Raw genomic sequence first — 17,876 nt, forward strand, 5'->3', positions numbered from 1 at the left:
ATTTTCGTTCGAGAACCTTCATAAAAAATAACTTCGTTAGATGCCTCTTCTTATATTTAAGATTTATTCAGAATAAGTTTGTTACGTCAACACCAAGAACTGCATTTGTCTACTAAGGTATTCATTTTTTCTGATAATTGTTAATCGTGTTTGGGACACGGTAATTTCGGTGTCATGAGCAAATATAATATTGGGACATTCAGATAAGAATTCTGACAAGCCATTTATGAAGTTGATGAATAAAAGCGATCCTAGGTCAGAGCCTTGAAGCATTCCCAGTATAATGTTTTTACGACTTGATTTTCCCCGCTATTAAACTGTGATTTTTTTTTAGAATAAAGTGAATAGAATGGAATGAAAAATAATTTGAACAAGCACTTATTATTCTGTATTGTTCACATATAGAATATTCTGAATGAAAAAAATATGTTAGGAAAACCTCTTCACAATTTCGACCCTATTTAAACTTTTTCCCTCACAAGTTTCTACACAAAAAAAATGTTCACTTCTTGTAGTATTCAGCTACAGTAAATGCATGAAAAAGAAACAGTCAAGATGTGCAAGTGATGTTAAAATAAATGAATAGAATCCACTAAAAAAACTTTTACATTTTCCCAAAATTAGGTTGTCTCAAAAGTTTTGTCCGTTTTATGAGTATATGGTAGGTCGGTAGTCGGGCGGTTCGACGTGGGTGCTTTACTTATTCACTCATTCGACCGATGTGTGAGTCGGTGGTTCATACCGCAGGCGATCGATCTTAACTTGCTATCGTCCAACCCATGTTAGGAATCAAACGTTAAAAAGTGAGACCTTTAGTTCTCAGTTCGCAAAAGTTTCGACTTCTGAGGGTTGTCGTTCGTAAGGGTGCGATAGCTGGTTAACGGAAAAAACATATTTTTTTTGCCATTTGAATCAGAGCACTTTCGCCAACGTAACACGAGTTGATTTATTCCGTCAGCATCAAAATTGTGTGCTCGGGTTTCGATGAAGTCGACTAAGACCGTTTTTGCCTTGTCCTGATTGGCGAAGGTTCTACAAGACGGTAATTGATGAAACGTATGATGGGCGTTGATGTAGAGTAGGATCGGTTCTGTTGACCAGTGTTAGCTGCTGCAATTTTCGGTATATTTCGTCGGTTTCCCCCACAATAGGGCTCTGACCACCACCATAGAGTAACCATCAGAGCAACAGAGTCCTATTCTGAGGAAATCGACGAAATGTACCAAAAACTTCGTCAGCAGCGGCTGGTACAATGCCCGTCCGCAAGTTTATAAAATCACCGTTCGAAAATTAAACGAATTGAATGTTCTGCCTCGCCCACCATGCTTCCCAGATCTCCTACCAACCGACTACCATCTTTTCTAGCACTTCAATAACTTTCTCGCCGGCCAAACCTTCGCCAATCAGGACCAGACAAAAACGGCCTTCGTCAACTTCATCCAATCTCGAGCACACAATTTTTATGCTGACAGAATCGATCAACTTGTGTTATGTTGGCAAAAGTTCACTGTCACATGTGACAATCCGATCCAAAAAAGATCATTTTTGTTACTTAAAAGACCTTGAAACGTGACAATTAATTACTGTCAATCGTTCAAATCGTGAGGCACCCACTTTTCGAGTCTTCTGACCTCTTCAGTATGTTTTAAACCATCAAAACCCGCAGCGGAAGTTAAGCGCAGTTCTTCCGCCATACCAAGCACCGTTTAAATTGGTCAGTCTCCACCAGGGTTCTCAAATCCTCGCAAGGCCGTAGCTAGGGGGGGATCAAGAGGGATTGATCCTCTTTGAAAGTTCTACAAGGAACGGCCATCTAAAAATTATATCAAATACAACGATTGACTTGTTTGAACATCCCAGGAGAATAACTCCAACCGCGGCAATGGAATTAATTACGGGTATGTCCCCTCTGGACCTGTACGTTGAGGAGGCTGCGTTAATGGCCATGTTACGATTGCACACGACTGGTATAAACCTCGAAGTAGGAATGGGTCAATTGAGGCTGAGCCTATGGCGAGAAGCGCTCACTGCGCAACCTCTGCTGCAGGCAACCAGTGAGGCAACTGTACCCAGATTTGTGTTCAATAAACCCTACAAAATTCAAATGAAACAGAACACAGAGTCAGATGCTACAAATGCAATACGCATATATACAGACGGCTCAAAAACCAAAGAAGGCTCAGGATATGAAGTGTACTCCAAATCACTAAGCCTAAGGATTGAGTGGGGAATGGGAAAAATTACCAACGTGGTTCAAACAGAACTGACTGGTATCTCAATTGCCATAAAAGAAATAATCAGGAAAGGAATTTCTGGCAAAAAAATAACAATCTGCACCGATTGCAGACAAGCCCTATTAGCCTAGAACAGACGTGTTACCTCAGACCTAGTACTAGAGTACCACCAAGATTTAGCCAAAGCCTCGGTAGATAATAACATTATCCTGAGGTGGACGACAGGAGTAAAGGTAATCGCATTACCGACTCTTTAGCCAAGGAAGTGGCTGGACTAAGAATTTTAGGACCCAGTGGCAACTACAGCCTGATGACTTTGACAATTGTGAAACTAGGAGATGTTTCCTAGTGACCTGTCCACCTTCTTGGAAAGGACAGGCAAGTCCTTGGCAAAACGAACCAAGTGGTTGAAAGAGAATATTGAAAAAACTTCCGGGAAACACAATGGAAATACCTTACGGCAATGTACGTACAAACTTTCAAAGATCTTGGCAACACTACTTGTTTCCACATGTACCCCTGAAAGGACTTTCTCTTCTCTGAAACGCCTCAAAATTCATTTAAGAAACTCCACAAGCTAAAAACGACTAAACGGTTTGGCGTTAATGTCAATCCACCGTAGAATTGACATCGACACCAAGGAGGTAATTGATTTGTTTGCTGCAAAGAAAGCTAGAAAACTGAATTTGATTTTGTAGAAAGATGTTAATATTTCTGTAATGTTTTTCTAATAAATATATATGATCATGTAATTCCGTGTTAGGAATCACACGTTAAAAGGTAAGACCTCGTTAATCCTTAGCTCGCACAAGTTTCAACTTCTGAGGGTTGTCGTTCGTAGGGGTGCGACAGCTGGTTAACGGAAAAACAGATTTTAAACAGATTTAAACAGAACACAATTTTCTTCCTTTTCTTTCGTTGTTTTTATATTTTTCTACTGTTCCATCAAATCAAAATCCCCCCCTCCGAAATGGTTTTCTGGCTTCGGCCTTGAATCCTCGTCCTGGAATACTGTAGGTCGACCATTTCGGGGCTCATTTTCGAGGCTAAAATCTCCAGAATGAAACTTTGCGAACCAACGTCGAACAGTGTGTCATCAACACCATCATTACCAAATGCCTGTTTAATTTTTTGGAAGCGCTTCAATTCAAGTTGGATTCGTTGATGAAAATTGGTATTGGATCAATGTATAACACGACACAATGGAATAAACTTTTGAAACAATCTAATATTTTGAGCTGATTTACTGATGAATAAGAAGTATTTCTTGAACAAAACCAACACAATTTTTATTAATGAAAGTAAAAAAATGACACTAATATTTGAATATTAACTTCATTTTGTATTTCTGATGGTCCATCAGCAGAAGAGACAACCTGAAAACATTTGAATTTAATGCTATTTCATTTGCCCTTATCACAGAAAACAGACTCTTTCACAAGAAGCAATATTTTGTAAATACTTCCAGCACGAAAAAAAAACAGGCGGACAGTAGTTACAATGAATATAGTTTTAAAAAACTAAAAAACACGTTTTTAAAGAACATCGAAATAAAAAGTTAAAAATATTTTTTTCAAATAAGCTTAAAACAATAACGAACGAAAAATACTAGTACTATTGTGAAAAAAGTGTGGGCACTTTGTGCCATATTTTTGTATGGCGCCCGTTGCTTTTTTCACAATAATACTAGATTTTTTCGTTCGTTATTGTTTAAGGCTTATTTAAAAAAATATTTTTTACTTTTTAGTTAGATGTTCTTTAAAAACCGTTTTTTTAGTTTTTCAAGACTATATTTTTCACTTTTTAGTTTCATATGCTATAAAAGCGTGTTTTTTAAACTATATTTATTATTTTGATTTTCTTTTGAACAAGCTATCAAGGAGGTTACGTACAGCGCCATCTGCCCGCGAATGGATCAAGCACTAATGTCGACATACCAAGGATGTTACGTACAGCGCCATCTGCCCGCGAATAGATCAAGCAATAATATCGATAATTCTGTCAATCCCGAGCTTGAGAGTTACAAACAAACATACATACAAACAAATATACATACAGGTGAAGCTAATATAAAGCGTGTAAAAAATAGATGGTTGTGGATCATTTTTTATTTTAATGGCAGTACAAAGTATTCAAAAACTAAATCACAATAGAGTTTTTTGAAATTATTCTAGTCTACATGTCAAAATATCTGGTTAAAAAAAGTGTGTAATACTTGTGTTTTTCAGATTTTGAGCTGCAATTTCAGCTTACATTTATTGATTTTCAAACTGCAAATAGAAAAATATTCAATAATGTCACTGCTAACAGAACTAAATCTCAATGTATTATTGGTACATTTTTTGATAACCTAATACAAATTCTAATTATTCTCAATGAAAGGTTCATACATTTTTTTGGTAAATAATATTGACTTCTAAGAGTGTGAAAAATGAAGATATCCTTATTTCAAGAAGTAAGAATGTTGCAAAACTAAGGTAGAAATGAGGTCGAAAGCAGTTTTATTTCTTTATTAGAAAGTCTCAATTATTTTCATTTAAATAGTATCTGAACTCTACATACTAATATACAATTAAATTATATACACTCGGTGAAAAAATTAAATGCCGATACTTTGATTTCCAACTATAATAACCTTTACGTAAATCTTCTCCTAGTTGATTGTGTCCAACTGTTTTATTAGCAACTGTAGATAAATTGAAATGACCGATTTCATAACGAAATTATAATAATTATCTACTCGATGAATATTTTCTAACTCAAATAGAATACATAACTGGAAACATATGAGTATTTTTTAAAATTATATTGCAAAATTAACTATATAAGGTGAAATTAAGGTGAAACAATATTATGAAACTATCTCAAGATCAATATTTTACAGACATTTTGGTAATTTCAACACTAACAAGCACCTTCTAACGAATAACACATACAAGCATAGTTTTCGCCTTAACCTAACATGATAAAAAAAAAATATTTTAGAAAAGAAACACTGAAACTGAAACACGTTTTGAACCAAATTTGGAAATCATCAGGGATTTGGGCTTCCCATTTTGTATAACTTACACATAAAGCGAATAAACAAGCGAAACATTTATACATAATTAAAGTATTTTACACAAACGCTTTTTCTTCTTATTTTTGTCTTTCCCTTTCCCATTATTTGTTTTATTTTCCTCGCTTTTTCTTGCGCGAATTTCTCTCATAAGATCGTAAAACACCTAGAAAATAATAATATATTATGAAAACTTATTGCGAACAGAACTGACAATAATGCTTCTAACAACCAACACTCATACCTTATTATAAATAATATCCCCAAGTTCAAGGTTACTTTATTGGCTTTCATTTAAATCAGAACTTTGTTTATGTCAGTGGTACTCGTATATAAAATTAAAAAGTTGATGTCACCTAACCTCAATTGAAGATGTCTTTATTATAACAATGAAATTCATCATTATAATATAAGATCTTCAAATAGTTTACATATAAACTGAGCAAGATAGAATTCTTCGTAGATATTTTATTTTTTGAAATCAAAGAAGTCTTGAAGGCTACAAACATTTAAGTATAAATTGTCTAACTATTGAAAGTAATATTGATATTATTACGTAAGTACTATTATTTAAATGAATTGATGGCCGTAGCCGTTACTACGTGGTAGGAGAATATGATGAAAAATAGGAAATGAAGATTTCTTTTTTTTCAATACTTTTATTTGTAACTAACGTTACTGCAGTTGGTCCTATAAGGACATTTTCAAACTAATACAATAAACTTATACCAATATTCCTTTTAATTCTCAGTTTTCATTGTTATTTTAATGAGCGAGATATCTTGAAGAATCTAGTTTGTTATGTTGAATAACTTGAAAATTTAATATTCTGATTATTATTAACAAAATAATTATTTTACAATATTATTTGTAAGTTATTTATGACATTATCATTTTATATGTTTTGAATGTGAACTGTTGAAAAAATAAGGTGAATGTTCAAATTTCACGGGCTATGTACATTCTATTAGCGATTTTTTAAATTTTTTTTATGTTAGTAATGTTGATAATGATCACCTATGAACTATGTACATCGATGAACATCTATGAACATTGATTCAGTTGTCTCACCAGAAGTTATGTGTCCACCTACCTTATCGACGTGTTCCCTAGTCTTTGCAGAAGTTTCCACATACGGAACACCCCATTGTTTTGCCCGATCACTTGCTTCTTGAAAGGAAACTTTTCTTCTCTCATCTAAATCACTTTTATTGCCTACTAATAAAAAGGGAATGTTCTCATCATTTTTTACCCTAAGTATTTGTTCCCTGGAAAATAAAAACGAATGATGACAATATAATAAACAAACAAAACATTGTTAAATAATGATAAGATTATTGTCGATATTTTGATTTCACTTCTCGATTGACAATCAGTTCTCTGACTGTTGTAGATGAAGCAATGACTTTGATGTTGATAAAGTTTACATTCTATTATGAAAAAGCAGAAGCCTATAAATCTTAACACAATATTGATCTTGAATTGAAGGGGTTATATTTTTAGAAGTGATTAATTTTTGGGAAAGAAAGTTTTTGGCTTTCTTACTTCCTTCCTTTCTTTGGAAGATTCCCTCATCCCTTTTTTTGTATCAAGATGGAGTAGTAGAAAGCTAAAAACTTTCTTTCCCAAAAATATTGATCTTGTTTACAAATTTTCACATTGAATTATACTGTACGACACTAATATTATTAGATCAAATGACCAACTTGTAAAGAACAGCAATGTAGCATTCAGTGGATTCCTTTCTATAGCAAAAAAATCACTAATGTCTGACAGCGCCTACTTGGGTCAAACTCACGAACAGTCAGTAAAAAGTGTTATGTTGCCAATGATGGTACTGGGACGGGTTTTATAAAAATTGATATGTAGTTACGCTTGACCCGCGTGAAAACGGACATTTTCAAATCAGAAATTTTCAGTTAGTGAAAGATAACGTGAACCAGTATTAGTAAAATGACTGTTTTGCTTCCTACCTGAATTCTTGGGTGGCTTGAAAACTTTCATCTTCTGTTATGGAAAATATACACAGAAATCCTTCCCCACTTCTGAAATAATTATCTCTAATTGCTGCATAGTCTTCTTGACCAGCAGTATCTAAGATGTCAATTTGAACATCCTCACCATCAAGAAGTATTTTTTTCCTATATGAATCTGCTTTTGTTGGCTCATAGTCTTCCACAAACTCATCATACATGAACTGAAGAGTTAGAGCTGACTTTCCTACACCTCCACTGCCAACCATTATAACTTTGTGTAAAGCTGGTTGTACTACCGGTTTTTTGGCCATGTTTTTGAACTAAAAAACTGAAAATATATACCTAAATAGGTGTGACTCTCGCACTCCCACACAGTCATTGACCCTAACAGTCTTTATTTTTTCAATAGTCAGAATGAAACATTCTAAATTACCTGTGATTGAACGCTTAATAATTCACGCTCCAATAGCGATCACTTTAACACTGCATATAATTTGATTCAGGCAAAAGTAAACTACTTTCACACAATAAACAATCAATTATTGACTCTGAACTCTGACTCACCGATTGTTTAGGTTTGGCTTTTGACGTTTGAAGGAACTTTTACACGCTACAAGTTGACAGTTGACTTGTTCGATGACATTTGATAGATGGTCGCATAAGAGCAATTCTCGATTTATGTGATTCAATCACAATATTTCCTTAAATTTTTAGAATTTTGTTTTTTTCTTCTACTACCATTTTTAATTTTGTAAAATTCTATGATTCTCAGAATTACAATCTAAAAATTCATTCATAAAATTCACGATATTTCCTTAAATTCATGGAATTTCAATCTTAATCACCCTAAGTTGGCAATATCTGTTCTCCTACCATTCCTAGGACTTCCAAATACAAGGATGAGGAGATAACAATCCACAATTCATCATTGTATTATTGTCTGAACAGGGATGCGCACCCTCAAAAGCGAGTAAAAAACACTAAAAACTATGCTAAATCTTTTATTTTCCAATTGTATTCGACAAAGAATTCGATCAAACACATATAAATACAATATAAAATATTTCAATATAGTCGTAATGAAACTTCTCAATTACATAAATGATTAAATAGGATATTGAGCGGTTTTCCAATTTTTGACCAATGCCATGAATTTTGAACCAGGTCTGTTAGCCTCATCTTCAGGAAAAATGTAATCAAAACCTTCTTCCCATCCCTGTTCAATGCCATCTTCATCATTAATTTTTGTCTCTTTTTTATACGTTTGTATAGAGGTATATTGTTGACAAATTCATTTGCAGGTAGTGGTTCCACTAGTTAATTACCGAAAAATCAATTAGGATAATCATCATTTAACAAACAAAGTCCACGTCGGACCAAAAAACTTTAGGTATATAAACACCTAACCCTTGTCTTTAAATTCAGTATCAATTTGCTTCTTCTGAAGATGCTAACCTTGTTAGCGAAACGCGCGTCGAGTGCAAAAATATCAGTTTGGTGTTAGGGTAATTGATCTCTAGAAAAAGTTTTCAAAAATCGATTTGCAAAACCACTCACTATCTCACCTAACCCCACGAACACTCGGCACTGATAAAGAAATATTGTGAAACGGCCAAATAATTAGTATTCAGCCAGTCCAGCTAGTCGAGCCTTCATTCCTCAACTACATTTGATAGCACGTTTACTCACTATCTGGGCGACTAGGGGCCAGAAATGTTTATGACTGTACCAGGGACGCATTGAACATAAAAGCACTGGTAGTTTATACATTTTCCATTTACCGGGCAGTGATTATGAACACCCCTCGTAGTGCTCTTATTTTTATTGCCGTTCCAATTGGGAATGGATAGACTATACCAAGTATTTAATATTCTTGCAAAACGGATGACACCCTTTACTGATGCTGAATTGATGAAAGAGTATTATGATAATTGTTTCTCAAACATTATTTCAAAATTTTTCAAATAGTAAACAAATAATGGCAGGAGTGAAAAAGCTTACGCTTTCTGAATCCATCTATCGCCACCGTGTTAAGATATTTACAAAAATTTGCTTGAGGCAGTAATTGACAAACTGAAAAACTGCAAATACTTTATTCTTGTTTGTGACTTCAGTACCTACAGATAAAACTTCTATTATGTCAAATTTTCCAACAGTTGCTGCTCTGCAATCCGAAGTTTTTAATCCAGGCAGTACCTACTATCATCAAGGTGTGATACCCTATTTGATAGAATATCTGTTAGAAATTCAAAATCTCTTCCCTACCTATGTTTAAAAATTATTTATTTCCAATAAATATTCTAATGAACAATATGTATGATTGTTTTTTTCGATATCAACTCCAACGCCAACAACATCGCCGGCATAGCTAGTGCAAAATTAATAACGAAATGAACTGAATACATACAGTGTCATCCTCAAAGTATGCACCATATAGGAAACTTATTTATTAAGGGTTTTTTGACAGAAAGTTATTCTTGATAAAAGTTTGTGCATCCCCTAAAACTAAACATGCACAAAAAAAGTGTTTTAAGTTGAATCTCCAGAAAATCAATGAGTTTGCCCGAAATGCCTATTTTATTTTGATGTTTTGTGATTTGATATTATTGAATATTAAGTTCTTATTACAATACTGTATAATTTTGAGTAATTTTCGGTGTTAACAAAAAATAATAACTTTGCACCAAAAACTTTTGAAAATTAATTCACTTTTCAGAACAATTGACCGTGTAATTTGTAATATTACAATGTAATATTTTTAAAATGAACCACCGTCTTATACAGGATGCTGTCTATTTATCATTTTATCAAAAATTTGTTTTTCGTAGTCCCCATTTAAAAAAAAAGGGTTAAAAAATAAAACTTCAATTAGATGGCCATAACTTAAAATAGGTGTATTTTTCAATGCTCAATAACTTTTCTAAATAACATTTCCCGAGATTTTTCAAAATAAGAGTACTTTACTCCTGTCAAAAAATCAAATATTTGAAGGCTTCTCGTATATTACGTATGTTGTACTGTATTTTGTTGGTGCATGTTTAGTTTTAGGGGATGCACAAACTTTTATCAAGAATAACTTTTTGTCGAAAAACCCTTAATAAATAAGTTTCTCATATGGTGCATACTTTGGTGATGACATTTTATAAGTGAAAGAACGCTCTAAGAGTGTCTTCACATTGGGTCGCGGTGCTGCCGCGCGACTTCCATACGAAAAAGAGCCTCGCGGCAATCGCGCGACCTAATGTGGAGGTGTCACAAAGAACTGAGTGAAAAGTTTGATGGCAATGTGGAAGAAATTACCAGGAAACTTCATAATCCTAACTAGTGGAAATTGATAAAAGTTTTTTTATTCATTTCATTAGAGTGATCAAGAATACTTATACTTGATAATGAATAAAACCCAAAACCGGTCGTAAAAATTGAAATATTAATGGAAATCAGACATTTCACAAAATAAAACAAGTCATCAATTACACAAATTATTTGACATTGAGTTTTCTCTCAAAGTAATAATAAGACATAGAGTTGCAATGCCTATACTAATACAATACATGTATTTTGAAGCGGGTATCATACTATCCTTTTCTGTACAAATTATTGGTGAAGGGAGGTGGCGGGTAATGAGGGTTATGGAGAGTTTGTTTACATTTGAAGTAAGTTGGATCGATACTGTGAGCCATCCATATTTGATGAAGTCCCTCGAAAATATAGGATTCAGGGGAAAATCATGGGATTCAATAAATAGCTATTTGAATAATCGGCAACAATGTGTACAAATAGATAACAACCTGAGTAACAATAAAGCTATTCGTTATGGAGTTCCACAGGGCACTGTTTCAGGACCTATTCTTTTCATACTTTATATCAATGAAATGTTTAACCTACCCATTCCTGGATATATAACTGGCTTTGATGATGACACGGTTGTTTTTTTCAAAGATTGAGACTGGAACACTCTGAAAGAGAAAATCCAAAGTGCACTACCAGTTTTAACATAATAAAAAAACTCCGATTCTAACTGCGAGTTAGTATGCGTAGGAAACGCGAAGGAAGCGAAACTGTCCATTGTGAAATAAAGTAACACCCGTCAATAAAAGTATTTTGATTTGACTTATTGTTTTATGTGTGATTTGTTAGTAAGGAAAAGAAGCGAAAAATCGACAGTGAATACAGAACGTTCCAAGAAAAATGGAACTTTCAGTATTTTGTGATTGAGTCCAGTAATAAGGCGCTATGTTTAATTTGCAATGAAACCATAGCAATTCTCAAAGACTATAACATTAAACGACACTATGAATCGAAAAATCTTCAAAATTACTCCAAGTATACAGGAAGTTTGCGGAAGGAAAAATTTGAAGCTTTGAAACGCGAATACTGAACAAGAGTCTGCAACTCGCGCCAGCTTTCGTGTGGCTCTAGAAATTGGAAAACGTGGCAAACCATTCACCGATGGAGAAATCATAAAAGAATGCTTGATTGCAGTAGCCGAAGAAATATGCCCCAAATAGGTAAATTTATCATCTCAACTGTCTGACAAAAATGGACATCATGAGTGGTTTTCTCTAGCATTTGATGAGTCAACGGATGTGTCAGATACTGCTCAGAAGTTGAGTAGATAAAAGCTATGAAGTGTATGAAGAACTTCTTGATATTGATAGTATTCACGGCACGACAACTGGGGCAGATATTTTAAGGGAGTTGAAAATGCCATTAATAAAAAGAACCTTCGATGGAGAAATTTGAAATCTATAACAACTGATGGAGGCAAAAATATGTATGGTAAAAATAAAGGAGTGGTTGCACTTGTGTTAAAGGCTGTAGAAAATGATGGTGGTTCAAAACCATTAGTCTTACATTGTATCATTCATCAACAATCCTTGTGCGAAAAATGTTTGGATATGTCTGAAGTTCTAAAACCAGTCGTAGCAGTTGTTAACTTCATCAGATCCACTGGGCTGAATCACCGACAATTCTGCGAGTTTATTCAACAGAGTGGAGAAAATGATTTACTATATCATACTGCCGTACGCTGGCTTAGTTGCGGAAAAGTCCTTAAGCGCTTTTTTGAACTTCGAGCAGAAATCGAATTTTTTTTAAATGAGAAGCAGCTCCCTTTTGCCGATTTAGAAAATAGTGAATGGATGTGGAAGTTAGCCTTCTATGTCGATTTGACAAATCATATGAACGAACTGAATTTGAGATTGCAAGGAGAAAATCAGCTTCTCCCTGATTTATACACCAATATCAAATCCTTCAGACAGAAAATAATACTATTTCAATCGCAATTACGTAAAAAATGTTTCACACATTTTGAAACATGTGAAATATTCAGTCACACTACAGAGACTGAATTTCCCATCAATTTTGCAATCGAAACTTTGAGTGCGTTGAAGATAAATTTTGATACTCGTTTTTTAGATTTTGATGTCATTGCGAATGAAATTAAGCTTTTTCAAAATCTTTTTGATTCTGACATTGAAACTCTGGCTCCGGAAGTCCAAATGGAAATTATTGATTTACGGTGCAGTGATGTGCTTAAGAACAAATATCAAAATTCATCTTTGTTGGAATTTTATAAGAGTCTTTCACTGGAACAATTTGATAATTTGCATAGATTTGCTCGTGGGTTGTTTTCTGTTTTTGGTACTACTTACTTGTGTGAGAAAACGTTTTCCAAGATGAAGTACACAAAGAATGTTTACAGATCTCAATTAACCGATGAGCATCTTAAATCTCTTTTGATAATTGGTACAAGTAAAATTGATCCACAATTACAAAATATTGTCGGTGGAAAGTCACAATTACATAAATCTCATTAGTGTTTTTGTTTTACTGTGATTCATTTCAATTACTGTTAGTTATTGATATGCTTAAACTCAGATACTTAAGTTAAGTTTTCTTTGTCATAATTTCTGTCGTTAAGTTTCACCTTGCAAGTAAATAAAACCGAGTAATTATCATTCTGTGTTTTCTTCTTCAACTTATCACAGCAATAGTAACAACAATTAGGTAATCATTGGCTGTCGCGGGCCAGATTGATGACACTGGCGGGCTGGATTTGGCCCGCGGACCGTAGTTTGGAGACCCCTGGACTAGATTATAAAGTATTAAAATGGTTCACAAATTACTTCACATATCGGACGCAGCTAGTTAAATTTAATCAAGTGACATCCAGTACTGTAAATGTAATTTCAGGACTCCCTCAAGGGTCAGTATTGGGTCCACTGCTATTCTTGCTGTACATAAATGATAAAATGATATTGTGATAAATGTTAAAAGGTGTAAGATAAAATTGTTTGCTGACGACAGTATGTTGTACTGTTCTGGGACAACAAATGAAATCTCAGAATGTTTGAATGAGGAACTATCAAATATAAACGAGTGGTTATGTGACAACGGCCTCAAGTTGAATTTAATAAAATAAAATGCATGTTAATAGGTAGCAAATATCGTTCAAGACAACTGCAAGATGAACAGCTGTCATTGAATCTTTATATTGATAATGTCATCATTAAAAGGGTAACAACTTTTAAATATCTGGAAGCGGTAGGTATATGATCAAGAATTGAACCTTAATGCGCACTGTAGTTATATTCAGAAGAAAATAGCCACAACAATTCATCTTTTATATAGATTGAAAAATAAAATAAGTGAATATGCAAAATTAACAATTTATAAATCAATAATAGCACCCCACTTTGACTATTGCAGTACATTACTCTATTTTGTGAGCAATGAAAATCAAAACAGACTACAGAAACTTCAAAACAGATCCATGAGGGCAATATTAAGTTGTAATAAACGCACATCTGTAGAATACACGTTGGAAACACTGTCTCTTATGTCTGCTAAACAAAGGATAACACTGAATATACTAATATTTAAAATTGAACACAATATATTGCCAAATTATCTGAGTGATCAGTTAACCTACACAAGTAGTATCCATACACACTACACTAGAAATAGAATAGGACATTTTTATATCAACAGAGAATATTTAGGTTGTGACTCGTTGTATAGTTTTGGTCTGATTGCATTTAATAATTTGTCAAGTCATATAAAAAGCTGTGATTCATTAAATTCATTCAAAAAAAATGTAGTGAATATATTTCAAGTAATAGTCATCAATAATTCGTCTTGTTTTCTAGTTTTTTGTTTTCAAAATGTGACTTGTTTCTATTTTTATATATTTTTTGTTTTGTATTTTATAAGTGACTGACTGTACTATGAAGAGCATCATTTGTTAAAGAAGTACCTACATTCCATTTGATAATAATTACATCGAACTTGTTTTAAAAAAAATCACTTGAATCATACTTTAAGTATACTGAATGAAAGTATTAACTGAAAGCCATTTTTTGCAATACTTTATTATACAGTAAATTTATTGTATACATTCACACCTAGACATTTATTTTTTTCCATAGGACTTAACTAATTCATATGAATAAACATATAGAGACTTTGAGACTCATTTGAGAATATTGATTATTAAAAAATATAAGAGTGCCATTTCTGAGAATACATTCTTTCGAATTGTGTGATTATATACAATTTTTCACGAGAATTAACACTATGTTAATATCACAGATTGTAACAGAAAACATCAAATATTATGTACATTTTGGTTAAAAACATTCAGAAACAATGATGCAGAATTGATTACTGCAGACCATTTATTGGCTTCACAATGGAAAACTATTTTGATTTGTAATGGAAATGATATGTCATACAATAATATTGTTCATCAGAGGTTCACGTGAAAATTGAAAAGACTATACCGTCAAATTCCTAGAAAATTATATTGACAGTTCAAAATAGTTTTCTACATTTATGCTGTAGAATGAAAAAGTAAATACAGTCATAAGATTTTATGGGCTCATTATATAAAATCCTATGAAAAACTTGCTTTTTCTTTATACACTATACACATTGATATATTGTAGTGTTATGAGTCAAGAGTACAAATATTTTCATTCGCTTCTAATTATAAGGATATTATGTCCTGATGAATTTGGATTGACTTCCTGATTTGACATTCTTATACAGCAAATTGATACATACATAATGGAAAAATATAATACCTATTTTCTATATCAGTGTAATGTCGCCTTGGTTATTATAAAAAAGTACCAATCATTCATCTTTACAAGATTTTAATATTTGGGAAGTCATATACTGAGAGAAATGAGAAGATCCATACTTTTGACTCACCTTTCATAGACATTCAAATAAATATAAGTACAACAACTCCATAAATCAAAACAATTTTCATCATTTAATGATGATGATACCCTGCTTCTTTCCATAAAAGCTATATATTTCAAGAACAATCAACATGATGGGAGACTGTCTATTATGCACTGACTGTCATTTCTGTAAATAACATTTTGAATTGATTTTGAAAAACATATTCCGAATGATTCCATTTCGCACTCCAGTTCCCTAGTTCCACAATTCGCTAGAAATGTTTTGAAATGCTGAATATCTCATTCCGTCTATTCACTGCATAATGATTGGAAAATTAAATAACTTTCATAAATGAAGCAAATGAATTTTGATACTCCACATTCAAACAATACATGAAATGAATTATATCAAGCTCTAACTAGGGTTAATATAGGAATGTAGGCTTTCACGGCTAGCGTCAATGTTTTGGTTGGTTTCCAGGTTTTGCCATAGTCTTCTTTGGAAATTTTATCAAGTCCTTGGAAAAACAAACTAAGTGCTTGAAAGAGAAAATTGAAGAAACTTCCCCGAAACACAATGAAAAAACCTTACGGCAATGTGCGTGGAGTGGAGTGGAGCATACAGGGCTTTTCATGATGAGCGTTAATTAGCTGTTTCTGGAAAACTATTCAACGGATCAACCTGAAAATTCCACAGTATGCATAAGTCAATATGACCTACACGCCTGAAATATTTTAGACGGAGCGGCGTTGTCGCTTCTACTATAAAGTAGCGGCTTCTTTGATTTTTCAAATAGAACACCCCGTATATAATATCATATTATGATTCATTATCACTTTGTAAACAAATTCATATATATTTCCCTATACCTATCTATAACCGTTTAGAAGATATAAATTAATTTCGATATTTTTTTTACCAAACATGAACTTTTATAAATGCTGATAATTTTGAACTCTCTTGCACTAAAACGATCAAATTTGAAATCGAGTGGAGTGATACTATGAGGATCTTCACTCCGAGTCACATTTTCATTTGCCTCATACAGGGTCTTCAAAAAATGCAGATACTTTGATCTCATGAAAAAATGAGTGGAACTCAATTTTTCAAATGGAACACCCTGTATATTTCAACATTTTTGAGCTCTATATCCAATTTTAGATCAACTTTGTTCGGATAATACTATTTCTATTTTGAACCGTTTTCGAGATAAACTGTTTTCAACGGAAATTGACATGGTTTCCTTGTTCATCACTCATTTTTGAAAAACAGATTTCGTTTGATGTTTCTCAATTAGTCACAGATACTATAATGAAAAAATAATTATTGAAATACTCCTCAACCATCGAATGAAACTTCTCTTCAAACAATAGTTTTATTAACGCTGAAACACGAACTGAAAATAATAAACCCATAAATTAATGAGTTAATTTAATCGTCAGTGTATTTCAAAATATCTTCAAACACCTCTACTTAAACAAACATGTAATCTCTTCAAAAGATTGTCATGTGTACCGCTTCTGATCAAGTCTGGAGTCAAATTATTGAAAGCAGTTGCAACTCTCGATTTCATATCTTCTATTGTTGTTATAGGAGTAGAGTAAACCATATTTTTAATGAAACCCCACACGAAATAACCTAATGGATTGCCATCTGGTGTTCTAGGAGGCCAACGAAAAGGTCCATTATTACCAATCCATCTGTCTTCGAAGATTTCGGTTAAAGCTTCGCTGACTGAATGAGAATTATGGGGTGGAGCACCATCCATTTGGTACCATACACGTTCTCTTCCTGGTCTATTATTTAAAACCATTTGAATTCCATTCCTCAGTAAATCTTCATATTTTGATGCATTCAAATTATCATCATAAAACTCGATATAAAAAATTGACTTATTCTTTATGGCACAAAATACATTGAATTGCCATCTTTCTTGAAAACCCATTTGGGGGACAACATGGGGATTTTCTGGCGCCCAATAATGACTGTTGGCCTCAACAATATCATATGGCCTCATCTGTCCATATGATATTGTTAAGGAAATGTTCATCCTCTTGAGTCTTGACAAGTAATCATTCAAAGAATTCCACTCTACGAGGTAAATCAGTCTCTTTCAAATGTTGGACACAGTAGAAGTTATACGGATGCCATTTATGCTTATTGAGAATTCGACAAATTGTCACGTAGGGTATACCTATCTCCTTTTCAGCCTCGTGCAGAGAAGCATTTGGAAATGCATGAAAGTATCCCAAAACTGTTATACCATTGTCATCATCATCCACTTTATTCTCTTACGAATGATTTTTTTTTAGTAGTCGATTTATCACATCATTATTCGGCTTCGGAAGTTGTGGATATCTTTCATTAAATACGCGGCATGTTCTACTTGCAATTTTATTGCACTCACCATAAATT

General features: G+C 33.4%; 1 protein-coding gene across 2 annotated transcripts; it reads right to left on the reverse strand.

Moving 5' to 3' along the window:
• Positions 1–3,497: 3,497 nt before the first annotated feature.
• On the reverse strand, positions 3,498–7,868 carry Rala (Ras-like protein A). 2 transcript variants are annotated; one of them, XM_074180339.1, is made up of 5 exons: positions 7,702–7,868; positions 7,266–7,588; positions 6,386–6,560; positions 5,356–5,458; positions 3,498–3,610 (listed from the first exon to the last, which is right to left on the reverse strand). In XM_074180339.1, exons 2-5 carry the CDS (start codon positions 7,577–7,579, stop codon positions 3,594–3,596), a joined length of 609 nt encoding a protein of 202 aa, XP_074036440.1. In that variant the 5' UTR covers positions 7,580–7,588; positions 7,702–7,868; the 3' UTR covers positions 3,498–3,593. The 2 variants fall into 2 exon arrangements, with proteins under 2 accessions (XP_074036440.1, XP_074036439.1); XM_074180338.1 differs by having other exon boundaries at positions 7,266–7,596; positions 7,702–7,867.
• Positions 7,869–17,876: the final 10,008 nt, after the last annotated feature.

The sequence above is a fragment of the Leptinotarsa decemlineata genome, unplaced genomic scaffold (genome assembly GCF_025532065.1).
Source record: "Leptinotarsa decemlineata unplaced genomic scaffold, Ldec_3_MD MMD2_tig00026294_RagTag_RagTag, whole genome shotgun sequence".
NCBI lineage: Eukaryota > Metazoa > Arthropoda > Insecta > Coleoptera > Chrysomelidae > Leptinotarsa > Leptinotarsa decemlineata.

Bases quoted from the DNA above. Each gene is read 5' to 3' on its own strand.
- Rala (XM_074180339.1), bottom strand. From the start codon at position 7,579: ATGGCCAAAAAACCGGTAGTACAACCAGCTTTACACAAAGTTATAATG. The intron at 6,561-7,265 runs GTAGGAAGCAAA...TTTATTTTCCAG, and splicing joins CAAGCCACCCAAGAATTCAG to GGAACAAATACTTAGGGTAA. The intron at 5,459-6,385 runs GTAGGTGGACAC...ATTATTTTCTAG, and splicing joins CTAGGGAACACGTCGATAAG to GTGTTTTACGATCTTATGAG.